Source organism: Pollachius pollachius (genome assembly GCF_949987615.1).
Source record: "Pollachius pollachius genome assembly, chromosome: 3".
NCBI lineage: Eukaryota > Metazoa > Chordata > Actinopteri > Gadiformes > Gadidae > Pollachius > Pollachius pollachius.
Window position 1 is genome coordinate 23,005,854 of NC_136936.1, and position 20,540 is coordinate 23,026,393.

The 20,540-nt window shown below is 47.0% G+C and overlaps 1 protein-coding gene across 1 annotated transcript in view; it reads left to right on the top strand.

The window, feature by feature from the left end:
- pik3cb (phosphatidylinositol-4,5-bisphosphate 3-kinase, catalytic subunit beta) overlaps positions 1–20,540 on the top strand; it is a 50,599-nt gene that overhangs the window by 8,456 nt on the left and 21,603 nt on the right. The window contains exons 2-4 of the mRNA XM_079733332.1: positions 2,441–2,520; positions 16,543–16,729; positions 19,826–20,054. Coding sequence (XP_079589458.1) covers positions 16,580–16,729; positions 19,826–20,054 — 379 coding nt within the window. The 5' untranslated portion in view covers positions 2,441–2,520; positions 16,543–16,579. The remainder of the gene's footprint in view (positions 1–2,440; positions 2,521–16,542; positions 16,730–19,825; positions 20,055–20,540) is intronic.

The following is a 20,540-nucleotide window of genomic DNA, read 5'->3' on the forward strand; positions in this document are numbered from 1 at the left end:
TAATAACACACAGAATAGTTCAGTGTAATTGGGTGCACCTGTGAGTTGTTTTTCTTCAAAATGCAGTTAAAATGGCGTCATTGTCAATGGCGAGTGTTCTTCTCCTTGCTTCTGAGCTCTGCTGGCGTTTTTTGTGTTTTTGTTTTGAGACATGAGGGCCAGAGGGCGGTCAGGGATAGATGAGTGTTTGCGAGGCATATAGCTTTGAGGTGAACGTTAAGTGGTGGCTGTGTGTGGTCATCGTGTCAGCGGCGCTCTCCGTCATGCCCGGAATTACTGACCAGTCAGCAATCTCCATGAATCCATTCAGGGATTGCGAGCATCTCCGATACTGGGAATAGAAAGTGTGTACTTCTCCTACCTTGGGTCTCATTCCCTCACGGCAGTCAGAGGATATTAAATTAATCAACATAATCCACACCTGTAGGTGAACTGGGAAATCTCCCCAGACTTGGCCTTAAGGTGTGGATATTTGTAAAACAACGCCGATATAAGCTTAGTTTAGAGTAACTTGCAAACTTGTTACACTCTGTGGAGTTGTATTTCAAAATTCAAAACAGGTCAAGCAGGGTTGCCAGCCTTAAAGCAGCGAGTGGAACAGAGCATGGAATGTAAAGTGATAATGTAAAGTGGAAAGGGAAAGTGAAGGGAGGCATTACGGGAGATGGACCAGCCCTTATCGTGTTCAGTGCACTCTGTGCCGTCTTATCTCCTCCGTCCGGTCCATATGAGGCCCTTATTAGGAGTATAGGTTCTTAAAGGGATAGTTGTTAGCGGCAGGCAGAACCACGCTCTCAAAGCACCGTGAGCACTATCTACCCATTTCCCATTAATCTACCATACATGCATTTCTTCGCCCGCACCATTGGCCGTACCTCTGAACCCAAGTCCGGCTGGCGCCTTCTGAGTGGCTGCTGCTCCCGCTCACACGTTATAATGTGACGTGTCAATCAAATCCAAAGGATTTGATTGGCTGACGGATGCGGGAGTAGTCTTTGCAGAGGCATCCGTCAGCCAATCAAATCGCTTCCCCGCTAAAAACAACAAAGCCGGGTTCTTCCCGCTTCTTCCTGCTTGTTGACGTTGCGTTTTTGTCATTGCAAGATGGATCCCGTTGTAGCAAGGAGGGTGTTATTTCGAGTTGCAGTTGTTGCTGCTTTGGTCCACAAACGTGGAAAGCATGTGCATCGGCGCTGGTGGGCTCACCCCATTCTCCTGACACGAAACCAGAGAGGGGAGTATCACGAACTTGTGCAGGAGTTAGAAGAGCATCCAGTGTCTGGATGCTCTTCTATTTGAGCAGTATTTTCAGATGTCTCCCAAAAGAATTCCCCACTGCCGGCCGGCTTTGACATATCCACGTGCTTTCCCGGGTCGTTTCACCAAGGTGATTTTCATTAGTCAGAGCCCGAGTAGTGTCACAGTGCATACATTTGCATACGCGATCTGATTGGATGACGGATCCGTCGCTGCCTGAAAAGTTGAACATTTTTCAACTTCTTGATGGAGCCGATGGATCCAACGGAACGGATGGATCCACAATGCATTGCGGCTCCGCCCCATTCAAAGTCAACGGAATCAATCAACGGACGGATGCAGTGTGCAAGTGGTGTTACGCCTTGTTCACACTACATGCGTCCGTCAACGGATGACCGAGGGCGTGTCTGACGTATAGGGGACTAGTCTCTGTAGACGCATACTGCAGCCAATCAAATCGCTTCCCGCTACAAAGCCGATGTGTGGATATAAATACAAATGATGACACAAACAACAGGTGGCTAAAAACAATCCTATCATTCCACATTTCTTTAAAAAAATATAACCAGCGGATTTTCCTGCTTCTTCCTGCTTGTTATTGCAAAATGGATTCAGGAAAACGCGTGGAGTTTATTTGCATAACCGCGATCTGATTTGGCGACGGATCCGCCGCTGCCTGAAAAGTTGAACATTTCTCAACTTTTTGACGCAGGCCACGGAGCCGAATGGACGGACGGACCCACAATGCATTTCGCGAGCGCCCCATGCAAAGTCAATGAGTTCCATCGACGGATGGAGGTAGTGTGAACAAGCCCTTACACAGTCTACACACTGCACCGTCCGTCAACGGATGACGGAAGGCGTGGCTGACGGATGGGGGAGTAGTCTTTGCAGAGGCACACGTCAGCCAAGCCCGAGCATACGCGATCTGATTGGATGACGGATCCGTCGCTGCCTGAAAAGTTGAACATTTTTCAACTTTCTTGATGGAGCCGACGGATGCAACGGAACGGATGGATCCACAATGCATTGCGGCTCCGCCCCATCAATAGGACACGTCTGTTGACAGATGCAGTGGGCAAGAGGGGTTAGTCTTACACACCTTCCGTGTTATCTTTGTCTCCCCTAACCTGTGAAATCATTGTTCTCTCTCTCTCTCTCTCTCTCTCTCCCCCACCCCCAGATGCAGACTCCCAGTGGCTCTCCAGATGCCCCCAGCAAGCACCACACAAACAGGAAGTAGCGGCCTCCAGAAGATTGCAGGTAGGACTTTCTGCCATGTGTGAGCAGGACAGGAATGTTGGGTGTTGGAGAGAGGATAGCTTGACCAAATAAGCACGGAGGTGTTTGAGTCGGGTGATTATTATTTACCCAAGTAGGTACGCATGCATGTTAGTGGGCCAAAATGCACAAATCAGTTATTATCTGATATTAGAAACGTCCTTATTCTGGCTCTGGCAGGCCTGAGATCTTGAGCAATTCAAACATGTTTTCATAACCTCCACATAATACTCTCTCTGCAACGGGTTGACACCCAGTTGGCCAGCTATGCGGTCACTTTCGCATCAGCCAATGAGATCCTAAAGAATCAAGTCACATTCCTCCAGGTGAAACTGGACTTGTATGGCATGTAACAGAATTAACATGGAATGAATGGCAGCTAGGCAGGGGAACCTTTATGAATGATTTCATGAGAAGCATATCTTTCAAATGAAACCCAACACCAGTCAGCCCTTTGGGTTGTGGATTAAATCGGGCCACTGAGCAAAATGTTCTGCGTCTGCGTTCCACGGCACCTAATCGCTGCATCCGACGGCCCAACGAATGCTTCCAGCAGCACAGGTGCAGCTGTCACATCTATTGTCATGGCAACGGCTGTCAACAAATACTGGGAGGCCGGTAATCACCAATAATGACCACACATCGTACTACCACCCCCCCATCTCTCTTTCTTTCTCGCTTCCCCTCACTCTCTTCATTTCAATCTCACTGTCTCCCTCGCTGAATCTCTTGCTCATCCGCCTACTCCGATGTGGAAAATAGCCTGATCCAATTATCGCTGTCCGCAATGAGCCACCAGCACTTTCCTTACCATTTCCCTTTTTCTTCCGCTCTCTTCTCCGCTCTAGTTTCTTCCATTATCGTTAATCCAATACGGGAGATTTTTCATCGCTTTGAAATACTGGCGCACACCGCAGCAGCAGCATCTACCCCATTTCCCGTTAATCATTCCTTGAAGGTTTCTGTTTTTTTTTCCTTTTTCTTGGAAAAATTGTGCTGAAACTGGCTGAACTACAGCGGCGGTGTTGTAACCACTCACACAATCCTAGGAAGCCCTGCCCTTGGGTCTATTCTTTGACATGTGTTATCGAGAGTGCCAACGACCCACACACCCTGCTACTAGTGCTCCATAGTAAGGCTAGTGTTGGAACCGTGGGACAGGGGGGCATCACATCGCCATCCACCCCCACGAGGTAGAGAACCTACGGGACACCCAGCAACGATGTCTTTCTAAACGTAGCATTAGCTTTACACAATAGCTTGTTCTGGCTATAGCATGTTTGCTGTGCGTGCACTACAGCCCATTCTTAGCGGGGGAATGGGGTTGCTACAGCCTAGTCTTAGCGGGGGGACGGGCAGGTCTCTAGCACAGTCTTAGCGGGGGGACGGCGGGGTTTCCAGCCCAGTCTTGGGGGGGACCGGGGCCTCCAGCAGGAAGCCGTGTGTGACGGTGAGCAGAGCAGACAGCCAGTCAAGGGGACGGATAACAGGAGCAGAGGCGGACGGGAGCTTGTCATTTACCTGGCCAGCCTTCAGCTTCAGGTGTGTGTGTGTGTGTGTGTGTGTATGTATGTGTGTGTGTGTGTGTGTGTGTTGATTCTAAAGGCTGCGGTGGAGGGACTGAAGTGGAGGAACACTCAGCTGTGTGTGGGTGGGCTGTGTGTGCTCGGGAATCTGTGTGCCTGTTTGGATGCCAACATGGCGCTACCCGGGGAGGTGGGTTATTTCTCCTCCTTTTCTCTCTCTCTTTTTTGCCATTCCAAAAGGTAATGAGAGGCTGCGGAGGCATTTTGACAGCCATGTGTTTTTGTTTCCTAATTTAGCTTATTGAGGGTTTGTTTGCATCTATTTTGGAAGGGCCAGGGCCGAGTTGTTCAGGAAGATGGTAATTAAATGGGGGCAGTGGATTCAAACTAAAATGCAAGCTATTGCACTTTCACCTTATTTGGGTTAAGAAAGGTAGGGCATGCATCTGAAATAAGAACCTCAGTTAAAAAGATGAACTAACTCTATGTAAGCAGCTGATGAAGATTTTAGCGGTAGGAGAGGTTCTGGTTAAAACAAGCACTTTCTTGAAATGCAGTGCACCTGTTCTTAGACTTTGGTTTTAGGCAGTTTGAATCCACTTTGTTTTGGTGTTTTGCCACAATCGTAAATGTATTTCCACCAAGTATTGTCAAACTTAGTGGTTTTGGGGTTATGTTTTCGAGACCTAGATAAGGGGTTTCAAAACAACCAGCAGCCAAATGAGCCTGGATGACAAACTGACTGACTTAATTTCCTGTTTCACAGAGACAACAACAAAGGCCAGTACTTTGTGTGTGTGTGTGTGTGTGTGTGTGTGTGTGTGTGTGTGCGCGTGCTTGCTTGCTTGCTTGCTTGCTTGCTTTGAATAATAATCCAGTGCAAAGGACTGAAAAATAGAAGATGCGTTTCATTGAAGAAACGAGTGTCCGTAGCGACTGTGGAGAGTAGTGTGGGGTTCAAGGGTAAACAAACACCACAGGAATACAAATAACTGTGTGAGCTTTGTTATACATTCATTTGATGATGGTTGTTCCTAGTAAACATCGAGGAACAATGTGTATGTTTAACTAATGGGCTGGCTTGTCTCAGCGTGCCGACCGCGGTCATGTGTCAGCAAATGTTAAGTTGCCAGAGGGGGATAATGTGCTGCCTGGAACTGTGGATCGCTCACGGAAATAGCCATACAATCCATCATGTGACCGCCTTTTTACTGCCTTACATTGGCTGTGTGCGGCATGTAGGGTTGTGTGATTTTCTGAGGGAACAGTTTATCGTAGTTGTGTCGGATTTGGACGGTGTCCATATCAAAATCATTTCAAAATATTTAGGACTTAATTTTTCCATCTTTGAATTCTCTCACTGCCACGGATCCGGGCTCGTGCTTACTCTAAACCGCTGTCCTTGAAGCTAGAGAATTTGATCTGACATCAGCCAATCAGTGGGATGGGCTTGGGCACGAGGCACAAGCCTTTGCTAGTGAAGCCGCTAAAATGGCAGCTAGTGCTATCACCGTGAGTGAGCTAGTTAAAAAAAATTGTAAAATGTACACACGCAACATGCATCCAGCATGTTGTGCTGAATTGATGGATGATCTTTGCATACATTAAATTCAATTTTCCTTACTATAAATACACTATTAACTGCCAGATCGAATTCAATGTTTTTACCATTCTCCCCAAAAAATCAAAACCTTAATGGCTCTATGGTTGAAATGTGCGAAAAAGGTTTTTAAAGGGGACATATTATGAAACTTTTCCAGGGATTTGGGGTGTTGTTTTGGGTCTCTGGTGCTCCCACACGTATACAAACTTTAAAATAAGTCTGTACATAATTTTTTGAGTCAGACATGCATTTCTGTAAGTAAATAATGGCAGATTGTTGATTCAATTCATAATAGACATAATAGACTTTAAAGTTCAATGTCTCTTTTATTTAAAAGATGTCTTTCATTAACATGCGTTACATTTTATGATCAAATTAATAACATTTCCATCTCACTCAAGATTCAATGCATCTCAGGCCCCGTCCACACGGAGCCGATTTTTTTGGTGAAACCGCATTAGTCTTGTGCGTTTCGGCCGACGTCCAGACGGAGCCAGTGAATCCGGTGCCCGAAACTGCACATTTCTGAAACCACCCTCGGTGGTGGTTTCAAATCTATCCAGATTTATTTCGGTTTCGTGTTAGGATTTGTGTGGACGCCTGAAACGCAAACGATGACGTCATTAGCCCCCCACGAGCTGGGGGACGTCAGTTGCGTTGAATTTTTTATTTATTTTATTTGTATTCTTTTTGTAGCTTTAAATAAAGCCTCTTGATAAATTTAATTACTAACTGTACATTAAAAAGTATTTCTCAATTTAAATGGTTGAATCTCCTTGTGGCTGAATGTTTGTATACAGCGCACAGGCTGTATGCGCGCAGGCTTGATGCGCTCCACTTTTTTCTGTGGAGAACCAGCGCCTTAAATATTTACTACAGCGTTTCTACAGCTCTATGCGGTTTTGCAATGACTCCATCTTTACGGAGATATTCCTGAACCGCATAAAACGAAACCGGATAATTTTCACCCGTTTAGGCTCCGTGTGGACAGGGCCTCAGTCGAGTGTGGCTTGACGAGGCTGGCTGCTAGCGCCAGCTTAAGGGGCTGTGGCAGCTCGTACCTGACAGCTTGCTACCAAATGTTTTGTGTTGAGGTGATATTTAAGGGTTGATGAACTCTGGTGATAGGAAAATTCCTTACTACAGAAATTGCAGATAATGGTGTTCCTATCTACAGTTCCATCTGGGAGTTGTTTAAACTTGAATTTTCCGTTCACAGGGCCGAGCAGCGTCTTCTTGTCTGCCTCCATTTTGTTTCAACAAAAATGATGCACCGGGTCAAAGGGCACTATAGAAGCGCGAATAATCTGCGTTCATTTTTTTAACACGTTATTTTTTCTGTGATTAATTAATTAAAATGAACGCGTTAATTTGACAGCCCTAATTATTATATTATATAGAGCTCCGGTAGTCCGCAAACGGCAACAATAACTTCTCCTCCCTGCTGTGCTTCACCCTGACACCTCATTGGTCAATGGGCAGCAGCTAATTTGCATTAAAGCCACAGACACCAGAAACAGCACATTCTGAAGGGACTGAAGCAGAGGGGAATAGCGGTAGGCAAGGTTTTTTTTTCCTAAAAGCTATTTCCAGCAAATAACTTCAAAAACATGTTTTCTGGAACTCATATACTATGTTTACTTTTTGGGAAAACACCATAATATGTCTACTTTAAATATTTATTAAAAAGCTGTGCCTGTGGATTTCATACTCCACAACCTTAAAGAGCAGGGAGGATGAGTACATTTCCGTGAATTTGTAAAATTAAATGATGTCTCTCACTATGCCAACATAAATGCAGAATAAGAAAAAAAGTAACATGAAATTAGATGCTGTTGTTGTTCTCAAGCTGGCAGGCGACGTAACGCCACCTCCCTGTGAGACTGCTCGTCAGAATCACAGCGTTTGACATAACCAACCAAAATATATAACGCTGCTTTAATAATGCCATAGGGCTGCTTGATTATGGAAAAAATCATAATCACGATTATTTTGGTCAATATTGAAATCACGATTAATCAAACGATTATTTTTGAGTTTGAAAACATGATGTATTTATTCAGCATGTCTCTCCCAAAAACACTTAGTAACTGAGAACTCTTTAATTTCGCCTTAAAAAATACACAAAATGGTCAAAAAGAAAATGTTCAAATCTAAAATATTGTACAGATATGTATCCAGCTGTTCTAAATAAAAAAATAAATAAAAATAAAATCAAATTGATTATATTGGTTTTGTGATCGTTGATGCTAAAATCCAAATCGAGATTGAAATTCGATTAATCGCCCAGCCCTATAATGCCATGCACCTCATAGGCCTATCCTAGCCTACCATCACACTATTATTAATAAGAAGTTTATGAAGGCCATAGTAAATCCCTAGTATATATCCCAAAGAAGCCATTTGATTGATTTGTTTAATGGGTTTATTATGTTTGAACAACAATTTGGGTAAAAAGTGATTTGCAGACGATTGCTTCCACCAAGTTTTGGAGAGCGGTTTGAACGGTTTTAAAAAGTTTATATTGTCCAACCCCCATGTGACCCTCCCCACCCTCCACAAGCCCAATGTTTTGCTGGTTTTCAATGGACACGTTGGGTGTGTGTCTGTGTGTGTGTGTTTGTGTTTTGGGGACAGTCCCGTGCCCTTGACAAACGCAACCCTTGTATCAGCCTTGCCCCCGTTCACCCCTTCTGACCTCCTTCCCTCTCTCTCCTGCTGTCCTTTCACTCTCTCTTGCTTTCTTTCTCCACCACTCAGTTTCCCTCTCTCTCTCACACATACACACAGAGACCGGCACTTGCTAAAAACAGAAGCGCATTGTGGACGCAGCCCACCCACAACCCATCGCTTTGCTTACTATCCTTCCCTGTTGCTTGTGTTCTCTTATGTGCTTTCATTACACCGCTCTGTGTGTCTTTATCTCTGCACTCTCTTTGCTTTGCTCCTCCACTCTCTGCTGCTCTCTACCAGCACAACCTTTCCCCCTCAATCTTTTGTTGGGCTCCAGTGTTGCTGTAAACCAACACTGTGTGTTTCTCGTCCTCCGTCTCCACATCGCACCTTTCTCCTGTCTTCTCCCCTTCTTTCTCTCTCTGATCACCCCCTCCCTCATCCCCCTTCACACTATCTGTCTGTCTGCCTGTCTGTCTGCCTGTCTGTCTGTCTGTCTGTCTGTCTGTCTGTCTGTCTGTCTGTCTGTCTGTCTGTCTGTCTGTCTGTCTGTCTGTAACTCCACACACACTCCACACTCACACTCACTCACTCACACATCTGTTTGTCTTCTCTCTGAGTGTGTTAGGAAAACGTCACACAATCTCAGTCATACCCAAGGTCCTCTGGGCCAGGCAGCAGTGTGTGTTGTGAGTGCAGTGTACGCTTGTCCTTTTATCCTTCGCTCCCAAGTGTAAAATTATTGGGGATCAGCGAAACATCACACTTGCGCTATTGACTTGCACAAGTATGTCTCACACACACACACACACACACACACACACACACACACACACACACACACACACACACACACACACACACACACACACACACACACACACACACACACACAGTCTAAGCAGTCCACGTAAATAAATTGAACTCAGACGCCCGTTATCCATGTGGCACAAGTTTGTCATAACTAAATGTCTATAAACACCCTGGCCAGACAATCGGAGCACGGTTCAACAGCTATGCATGCTTTATTTTTGGATTTCGCAAATTTCTTCGGAGGAGCATTATAATAACTCTTGTCTTTGACACACATAAGAGAAGACAAAATGCACTGTATTTATACCAGATCGGAAATTGTGGTCTCACTCTGTGTTATATCCAGCCTTTTGCTACTTTTCTTTTAGCATTTCTCTATTAATTAAGACCTCACTATTTCCCTTTATCTCTACACGGTGCATTCTTCAAGAGAAAGCTGATTTCCGGTGACACACCTAGCTGTTACATAAGCCAACGAGACGGATGCCAAGGCTCTAGACTCTCATCCTGTTGTATGCACATCCATCTCCCCCCCCCCCCCCCCCCCCGTCCCCAGCCCGACCCACCCCCCTTCCATTTGCACCGCTTGTAAATATTGATCTGTCTCATACGACTCTATTGTTATCACACACACACACACACACAGGGAGGAAGGGATTTGTAAACATGTTTATTCGGCGAGTGTGTTTGCACACATTAACGTGTTTTACTCTCTGACCATTTTCACCCCCCAAACTACACACGCGGAATAGACCTCAGCGCGTGGGGCCCGGGGCCCCCGGCTTCCCCTAGCAGGTGCCATTGCGCCTGGTGGGGCTTGGTTGGTGTTGTATTACAGCGACGGGGCTTGCGGTACTTTCTTCAGCACGCCTCGTTCCAGAGACATTAGCTGACACTTCCTTTTTCCATCACTTATTTTAAGGTTGGGAAACGGAGACGCTGATCACTGTTTAGTCATCCGTGTTTCACGGCAAGGCGCGCTTCGCTACGTTGGCTGTTCTCACACACACCCCAAGATGTTTCCCAGAAGGCACAGATTCAACCAAACAAAAACTTCGAGACTGCATCTTAGCTGCTCAGAGTTCACCTAGACTCTGCAACCCCCCCCCTACTTATATATGTTGTAGGTCCTGGCACTTAATGTACTCACTTATTGAATGTTGTGTAAGGGATAATGCCCAACCAGGTGTCCATTATCAGGAATTAATGGACGGCCTTAGAACCGTCCGTCGCGCAGCGGAGGATGGTTGCCTCCGCGAACTCCATTAATTCCTGATAATGGACACCTCGAAGGGCATGATCCTGCTCATACCATGGTCACTTGCCAAACAAAATAAATTAAGACCATTTGTTCGTTTTCATGCGTTTTACAATCCAAATGTAAAGTCTTAACTTTGCTGAGGGTCGGACTAATACCTGGAACAATCATTTCCCTCCCGTAAGGTCCTTATGCAACGGAAATGTTGTTCACTCCTCCAGTAAATAGGACGGACCTTAGCTACGACTTGGCAACGGGAGGTATTCTAGTCCGCTCAGCTATGAGCCAGAGAGCTAACGTTATGCATTCTACATATTTATAATTCGAAATTCGTCCCAACCTTTATACCACAGATACTCTGGGGTCTAAAGCATATAACCGCGTTGTCTGATTACAGGTTAATTCATTTTTCACAATTTACCAGCTCTCGTTTTGAAGACCGAATCACTGCGCCATTCGTTTCAATGGGAATCGCGATGGTATATGCTTTCAACATAAAGTGTAAATATTCATAATTGGAAAATCGTCCCAGCCTTTATACCACAGATATTATAGGGTCTGTAGGATAATACCGCGTTTTCTGATTACAGTTTAATGCATTTTTCACAATTTACCAGCTCTCGTTTGGAAGGCTGAACAGACAATTTGACTGGAACTACTTAGCATGTGTCCATATATCAGGGGTTAATGCACACCCTGCAGCCAATCAGAATCGAGTATTCCCCCAGACCGTGGTATAAACTTAGTTATAGTACTTAGTTGTGTAGTGTGTTGGTGCTTGGCACTTGGTTCTAGGATCATCCTTACTGTACTGACAGTGATATATTGTTTCCTCTTCTTCTGACAAATGTACTATAAGTCGCTTCGGATAAAAGCCTCTGCTAAATGCCCTAAATGTCAATGTATGGATGTGTTGTTTTTCTGCAGATCCAATAAGGAAACAGCCAGCGCTCAGTGTAGCTCTCACTCACACACTCTGTAGCATCTCTCATCCCATTAGCAGGCAGTGTTGCAATAATCACACTGGAGCAGGGAAAGCAAATGACCGCCTGCCTGAGAAGGGATGGGTTAATAGACTCAACCCCCCCCATCCCACCGTGGACCCTTCCTGGCAACGCCGCCATCGTCCTTAGGCCTTCCTTTGCCCAAGCTTGATGATGTCATAAGACATATATTCCCCCCCATCTTGTGGGATGAGTTGATGAATTAGCTATGATGTCATCGCCCAAAGTGATTGGATCAGCAGTGGGTGGCAGGCTAGAGCACAGGTGTCAACTGATTTTGTTGTGGAAAAACAGTCAATGAATATGAGTCGCTGTGTGACTGGTGTCTCTGCTACAAAAAACAACATTTACAATGTCCTGATAAATTACAAATACATTTGGCTATCAATGTGCTGGGTGCCAGATGGAGTCCCAGTGTGGGGTTATGGCAGGTGTTCTAGTGGCATTAGACAAGGTTGTCCTTCATATCTTTATATAGATGGTTAAGCAGGACTCTGGAGAGATAAGATCTGAGTCTCGGCAAACACAACGCCTAAAGATAAGAAAGAAAACAAATCGAAGTCTACAACAACTTCATAACTATTTGTCTGTTTAGCTTTCCCAATTCAGCCAACATTTTTTTTAGTAAATTTCTAATTTCTTGATAAAAAATCATGACCAAATAAATCTTGTGCCTCTGAAGACAAATCCTTTTTATTTATGAATGAGTGTCTTCGGAATTTTTCCCCGTCCCATCTGAAGGGTGTGTTGCCACTCACTTCCTCTCTGGCGTCATTGCTTCCTGTTCAGTGTCGACATGTACACACAGAAGTGTGTGTGTGTGTCTGCGCCTGTGTGTGTTGTCCCACAACCACGCACACATGTCAAGCCTTACATCCTACACAGTTACACGTTTTCATGCCGCTGGCATTAAAACGTGTTACTGTGTAGGATTTGTGTAGGAACTGTGTAGGATTTTTTTTTTTAACTGTGTAGGATTTTAGGTGGGTGTAACAAGGTTATACCACACGTTTGTTTACATCCTGAAACCTGCACTTCCTTCATAGCCGACACCAGATTGACTTGCTGCTCGTAGTCCTAGCCACAAGACAAATTACACCAATACCATCTCCCTACCAAAACACTTCTGCAAATGTATCTGTTGAAAGGTCGTTCTACGCAAGTATTCTGACTCAACACTTTGGGAACTATGCCGTCAGTGTGAAAATAATAACTGGAAGTTCAAACCAAATAGAGCAGCCAGCATACCACTGGCTGCTCTATTTGGCTGTTTCGATAAATACCCCTGTTGATTCTGTCCCTTCCCGGTGATGCCGGCACAACGCTTGTCTTGTGATTCATGACTGGTAGGAAGGGGATTTCTGGATTTCACCATAATCCTCATCGTCATAACTTATTGTGACAGCTTTCTTATTGATTTAGACTTATCCTTCGCCTCTTGTAACCGCACTGAGACTTCAGTAGTCACTCGGGTCCCAGCACCTCGTCCTATTCATTCGCTCTCAGACTCGGGACAGGCCGTTCCCCCCGAGTGTCTGTATCTCGGTGACTTCATCCCCCTTCCATTGGCCGGCAGATGGAAGTGCATACTTTCACAGAGGTGCATAATAGCGCGTGGTGCTTCACATGAGCGTTCATGGAGAGCTTTTCTGATCCTGCAGAATGGAGAATATAGCGACACAGCAGCCATGCTGGAGCTCCCAGTGGGGGTTGGTGTACTGGTGGGATACTGCGGACGTCCCAGTAATGCTGTCTCCTTCTGGCCAGGCTTCACGGCAGGTCAGAGGGTTCAGAGCCTCGTTTTGAATCTGGCCCGTTTCATTGTGCGGTTTTATGTGTTCAAGCATTATTTTTAGCATGGGGGCGGAAACCGAGTTTAACCTTCCCCAGGCCCCCTCCTCCTCCTCCTCCTCTAATGAGCCCCTCCTCTTCCCCCCACGCACACACACACACACACACACACACACACACACACACACACACACACACACACACACACACACACACACACACACACACACACACACACAAACACACATAGACCCATTATGTCTGCCAAGCTTAGTCAATTACACACACACACACACACGCCTAAAACACACACATGTACAAATACGGACACACACACATGTACACATACGGACACACACAGGCAAAATTATGTACACACAGGCAAACTCATGTAGATTGACACACACTACATTGTGGGGACCCTCACAGTCGTCTCTGTGTCAGACAGTGATCTTTACAAAGAGTGCTGACTAACACCAGTGTTAATAACGTAACACATCTGCGCCCGGAACACACTGCTGACACCAAACCTCAGATGGCCCGCAGGCATCAAGACATCAGTCATTTGATTTTTCTTTTAATAAAAGAAAAAGGGTTTTTGAGTCCATTTTTTGATGGGACGCATGTAACAGTGGCTTTGGTGTCTTAATGACGGAGGAGCTTGACAAGACTATTGTTCTCGTTTTCGGTTCCCCATGAGCCTTTACACTAAGCTTATTCATAATAAAATCACATGAGCGTTACTCTGCCAAGGACACACCACCTTTGTTCCCTATGCAGTTTGTTGATGTGGGCGTATATATGTGTATGTGACGATAGGTCGATTAGATATCTATTCATATGAACTAATCAGTCGGTTCCCCCGGTTCTTTCAGAGACCCAAAACGTCTCTCTGTTGTGGTTTAACTGACTTAACCTGAGGCTCACTGCATGTTCTCTTGCATCAAACCCCTCCCTCCCTTCCTCCCTCCCTCCCTCCTTCTGAAACCTGACCTAACAGCTGCCCCTGGCTGCCTGCCTGCCACTGTGCACTTGGTAACCCTGCTCACCTGTGTGTGTCTCTCTCCCTCTTTCTGACTCTGTCTCTCTCTATGTCTTTCTCTTTATATAAATATATATATATATAGGACAAAACTGCATACCCACAGTCTGAGTTAAATGAGTCACGTGTCGACGACACAGAGGTTGATGTGTGCGTCTCGGCATCCCGATTCGTCTCGTCATCGTTCAGACGTGTGTCTGGCCGCGGCCGGCGTCCTGTTTCCCCTCCGCACATGTCACATGTAACCTCGCACCTCGGTGACATCATCCCATGGCGGGCTTTGTGATCCACGCCGCCTGCCGACTGCGCTTTTGAACCGGCCCTCGGATTCAGGCGCGCTCCCGGCCGTCCCTCCCGGGGTGTGGCCTCGCGTCTGTGGAGGGGACGGGGGCAGGAGTGCACCCACCATTCAGCGTTTTGTTTCCATTTTCCACCGCACATAAGAACAGAAGACTCGTGCACACACACGCAAGCGTGAGTAAAGCAACAAGGCGGATGTCTGTACTGTAGAGGGCTGTTCGCTACTGACAGCCTTCGTCTTAGGTGGCATAACGCAGCTCAAAGGAGAGTGTTCATTTGTATGTGCAGGGGTGAAGTCTTGGGCTCCAGATAGCTAGCTAGCTCTCTCCCTCTCTCTCTCTCACTCACTCACTCACTCACTCACTCACTGGAGCATGGAGAAAGCCATTCGAGGTGGACGGGCATTAGAGGGTGTACCATAATTATAATTTCTTAGATTTTGAGTTGATTACAGTAGCTAAATGCACGAGGGCGATAAGAACTCTGTAGTGGGTCTGAAGGAGAGTTGAACCTGTGTAGGAACCCATGATTTCAGTCCGAACTCTACTTTTTATACCTGGCGTGTTTCTGAACTGCTCCACCACATATAATGGTCTAGTTTATTCTTTGATTTGTTTCCTAAAATCTTGAAACCTGACACCTCCCCTGCATCGCTTGCACAGACACAGGCACACTGTGTAGGCCGTCCAGTCCAAGACGTCAACATATCCTTGTTTCGTTGGCTGCATTAATTAAAATCGTGTGTGTGTGTGTGTGTGTGTGTGTGTGTGTGTGTGTGTGTGTGTGTGTGTGCGCTGATGAATGAGGTTATTTGATCCAGCCGTCAGGCAGATCTTAGAGACGTCCTCATCCGGTGATCAGGAACATGAGAGGGAAAACTTGATTAGTTTTACAGATTGATTCTTTTTTTACCTCGCTTCTCTTTCAGAAATATTGACCATCTTTCCTAACACGAGGATAGTCTGTCCGCCCTACACCCTTTTTTTGCTTAGTGGGCCCTTCTGGTACCCAGCTGAGTTAAGGCTACGCCCCCCCCCTCTCCCCTTCCCACTGGCATCTTCCTTCACTGAACTTCAGTGAAGGGGGGGGGGGTCGATAGAAGGGGTCGGTAGACATGGCAGGGAAACATGGCAGTCTCTTTCTGTCTCTCTGCCTCTCTGCCTCTTTCTCTCTGGCTCTCTCTATCTATGTCTCTCTCTCTGGTCAAAAATGTTATACGATTTGTCAATTTGTCAAAGTAGGCCTCTCTAGTTGGAGATCATACTGATGGCCGCATGAGCTAAACTGTTGTCTGTGCCCGGTACTGCAACAGCACCGCTGTATCTTATGCGTAGACTACGCCAAGAAAGGTTGCTCTTTTTATATATCGGCTAACCTGCGGTTACCAACTGAATGCAACTAAACACGAAACCAAAGAGAAACCAGAGTAAGTTTTCCCTCTTGAGGGAGGTTCCCAGGGCAGGTTCGATGAGTGTCTCTGACCACAGTGGCCTCATAATAAACTGTTGTTGTATGTTCCTCTGTGGCTGACCTCATTGCTTCAACCGTGTCATCGGATGGGACGGGTCCGCAGCAGAGCGCTGAGAGTGGAGAGCCTGCCATTAGCACTCCACCTCTTGCAGCTTTTAATTTGTTGAAGTGGACGACGGAGGACGTAAAGCACTGCTGTTCGCGGCCTAATCCCTGTCATCTATTGTTGGCTGTTGTGTGGGGTGTGACGTCACCCAGCCCTATTACCAGGGTTTATCACTGGTGTTTGGACTCGGAATGAGGTCCCGAGAGAGGGACCCTCCGACCCCCTACCTCTCTCTCACTCACTCACTCACTTAAAGGGCTTTATTGGCATGTTTGTTTTTTTCATGCCTAAGCACAAAAGGTGAACTAAAGTACAAACATGAGATACAAGAATGTCTTACAAAAAAGTACAATTCGACAAAGTGAAAGGGTATACTGAACTGAATCGTCTAGTAAGCCCTTAATGTCTCTCTGAACAGGTCCCTATGGTGGAAGTGGCCCGCGGACCACCTTGCCATGCCTCCCGCCATGACGGACATCCTGGACATGTGGTCGCCCCTGGCTGGCCATGCCACGGAGCTGGTCCCCGTAGACTTCCTGCTGCCCACCGGGATCTACATCCAGTTGGAGGTGCCCAGCGAGGCCACCATCCAACACATCAAGCTGGTGAGGGCCACTAGTGTGGGGGGGGGAGGGTGGAGGGTATGGGGGGAGGTGGAGGGTGGGGGTGGGACGTAAGGGTGGGCGAGGTGGAGGTTAGGGGGAGGGCGCGGGAGGTGGAGGGCGAGGTAGGGGGAGGTGAAAGGTGTGGGGGAGGTGGAGGCTATGGTGGAGGTGAAAGGTGTGGGGGAGGTGGAGGCTATGGGGGAGGTGAAAGGTGTGGGGGAGGTGGAGGCTATGGTGGAGGTGAAAGGTGTGGGGGAGGTGGAGGCTATGGGGGAGGTGAAAGGTGTGGGGGAGGTGGAGGCTATGGGGGAGGTGAAAGGTGTGGGGGAGGTGGAGGCTATGGGGGAGGTGAAAGGTGTGGGGGAGGTGGAGGCTATGGGGGAGGTGAAAGGTGTGGGGGAGGTGGAGGCTATGGGGGATATGCACAACCCAGTTTGATTTGGGGTTAGAGAAGGCATCTCTTGAGCCAAGTTTGAGGTGGTTCTTATGGGAAGGCTGTTGTTTTGTTCTGAGGTCACAGGCGATGACGTTACGTGTCCTGTGGTGAGTTGTTGCAGTGCATCAGGTTTGATCAGCAGGGCCCTGTCACACACACGCACGGCGCTTTTGTCTTGTTTATTCCACCAGCTGTAATTCCAGAGAGACGCACGCAACACATTCTCTTTTGTTATTTTGTTTTTCTTCCCTTTGACACGCGCACACGACACACACATGCGCGCACTGAGCCGTGATCTGGTGTGTGTGTGTGTGTGCAGTCATGTAATGGCTGTTATGACCGTGCCGGCTGTTGCTGAGCAGGGTGGTTGTTGGTTTTTGTTTTGCGAGTGGCCAGAGCTCGCTACATGCAAAATCGTTTTTGACCTGCCGTTTGATTGCAGCTCTTCAGCTGACCTGGAGGTCAGAGGTCATGGACTCATTGTGCACCCGGTCTCTGTGGTTTGACTTTGTTTGTTTTAGAATCAATAGCATGTCGGTATGCAACTGTTTTTAAAGGTAGTATTAATGGCCGTCGTCTGCGATGCATCAGTGATCACTCAGCGATGGGTGTTTGCTATTGGCTCTATTTTAGATTACCTGGGTTATTGTTTTCACAAACAACCCTTGCACATCCACACTATACAGACGGGAGTAAACACGGCTTGAATGTTTTTTCGTCCACAAAACGCCGCGCAAAGGTGCAAAGTGGTTTCCTGGGTAGGAATCATCAAAGTCAGTACGTCCATCTGCTGTCTGTCTCCGTAAACTGCCTAAACCTGATTGGCGGTGCGCTGGGATTTCCCGTAGATCTGTCTCGTGTTTCTTGTCTCCCAGACGGTGACGCCTGGCGGCCGTAGAGGATGGGGTTACACTGCGCCTCCCGAGCTCTGACGCTTCAGTTCCGCGGGCCCTCCAGGGGTCCACTCCCAGCGCTGGTCCTAGTTTTAGGAGGGTTTAGTTTGCAGGAGTCAAAAAGCGCCGCTGTGTACCGTTAAACCAAAGGACGATCTCCTGTGAAACCATAAGTCTGTTCACTGCCATGTGAAAGGTGTTATTGTTGTTGTCGTTTTGATATGCTGGCATTCACTTGAGGTTTCATTGCCTCTAGAGGGCTAAGCACGGAGCAAAATTAGGGTTTGGGAGGGTACGGTATCTCCACATCGCATTGACCGCCTACATTTTGGAAGCAAAGGGGCATTCAACTGATATTTATACTGTCTGCAATTTTTTGGGAATTAATCCTGAAAGGATTTGCACTTTTCTCATGCGAGATGGTGGCAAATCAAATTATCATTAATATTGATTTCCGATTATACAGTACTACATCGTTCTTGAGTCTGCTCAGTATGATGGAGTATCGCCAACCAAAGATCCTATGATGTATCATGACATAGAAGCCCTATTGATAAAGGGGGAGAGGACGAATGACGATGATAATAACAATAATAATATAATTAATAAATACTATTAATAGACACTTTGCATCCATTTAAGACCGTACATCGAGGGCCTTCTGTTCAGCTGTCACAAGACCCCTCTGAAGCCCCCATAGACAGCGGTGGTACCCTGACCCTCTGGAGGCCGGAACATGTTTCATTCATACAGAAAACTATGCGTGCGTGCATGCGTGTTTGCCTGCAGATGGTCTGGGGATTTATCCAATGATAATTGAGAACGGATTCCACACCAAATCTCCAATAATAGAATCTTGGATGGAATGGCTCTGCATCAGAGCTGGGACTTAAGCCATTAGGAGTTTGGTTCCAGCAATAAATGCGTAAGATGGCCACAAGTGATTGCAAAAAATGAATCGGACAGACCCACACACCCACTTGTTGCCCAACCTTGCGACAACAGGTAAATGACTAATGTGCCTATTGGTTTAGTAGGATGACTCACATCCCGGTTGGATCTTGTGGATGTCGTGGCTTAATATTTACTCTGCTTGCATTCTCCTGAACAGGAGTATGTTTTTTATTTTTGTTTTTGCAGTTCCGTGTTTCACTTGTGTTTTGATAGGATTCAATAAATTTGTCCTACATACACTGTGTGGCGATATGCATGGTGTATTTGTGCTGTTTTTTGTTTACAATCAGGCCACACACTAAGTAAGCAAGTCCGTTTGACAATGCGCACGGGACTACAGATCAAGGGCAGCATTTATTACCAAGACAGATGATGACATGGCAGGGAAGCAAGCATAAGGCCTCACCACTAACCTCTCTCTCTGTCTGTATCTCTGTGTCTCTCTCTCGCTGCCTCTCTCTGTCTCTCACTCTCTCTCCCCCTCTGAGTCTCTCTGCCTCTCTCTATCTCTGTATCTCTCTCACCCTCTGTGTCTCTCTGCCTCTCTCTATCTCTGTGTCTCTGTCTCTGCCTCTCTCCCTGTCTCTCTGTCTCTGTCTGTCTCTCGGTCTCTGCCTCTCTCTATCTGTCTCTGTGTCTCTGTCTCCCTGCCTCTCTCTGTTTCTCTGTCTCTGTCTCTCTCTCTCCCCCTCTGTGTCTCTCTGCCTCACTCTATATCTGTCTCTCTGCCTCTCTCTATCTTTCTCTCTCTGTCTCTCTCTCTGTGTCTCTCTGCCTCTCTCTCCGTCTGTCCCTCTGCCTCCCCCCTGCCAGCTCCTATGGAAGCAGGCCCAGACGTACCCTCTGTTCCCAGCGCTGGGCGAGATGGAGAGCCACATGTTCGAGTGTGTGAACCAGGCGGCGGTGCACGAGGAGCTGGAGGACGAGACGCGCCGGCTGTGTGACGTCCGGCCCTTCCTGCCCGTGCTCAGGCTGGTGACGCGCAACTGCGGCCGCGCCGAGCGCCTGCTGGACTCCAAGATCGGCGTCCTCATCGGGAAGGGTGAGTTTAACCTTTTTCCCTTGAGGTCGTATTCCTTTGGGTCTGGGGTTCACGTTTGAAGTCCCTCCCTCTGGAAGGATTATAATCTAGACATGACTCGTGGTTGGTTAATCTGTCCTGGAGGAGCAGGGGGGTGTTGGGCATGGTGATAACAGGTAGACCCTAACTAGGCCGTCCTACACCTGTAAACCATAAAGGCAACAATGGTCTTTATGGCTCCGGGATCGATTCAGTCATCTGTATGTTCTTCGAAATATTGTTTTGCAAGCTCTGAAGCGGTTATGCAAACGCTCTCTCTCCCTCTCACAGACGCGCATACACACGCGTACACACACACATACACACCCAAACGCATTCATACGCATTCACACGAATACACCCATACATAGTCACATGCTAACACAAACAGCGGGAGCGGTCTCTCCCACAGTGCTTGATTTCCCTCCTCCCCCCCACCAATCCCATTTGACATTTCCGATAAAGCGA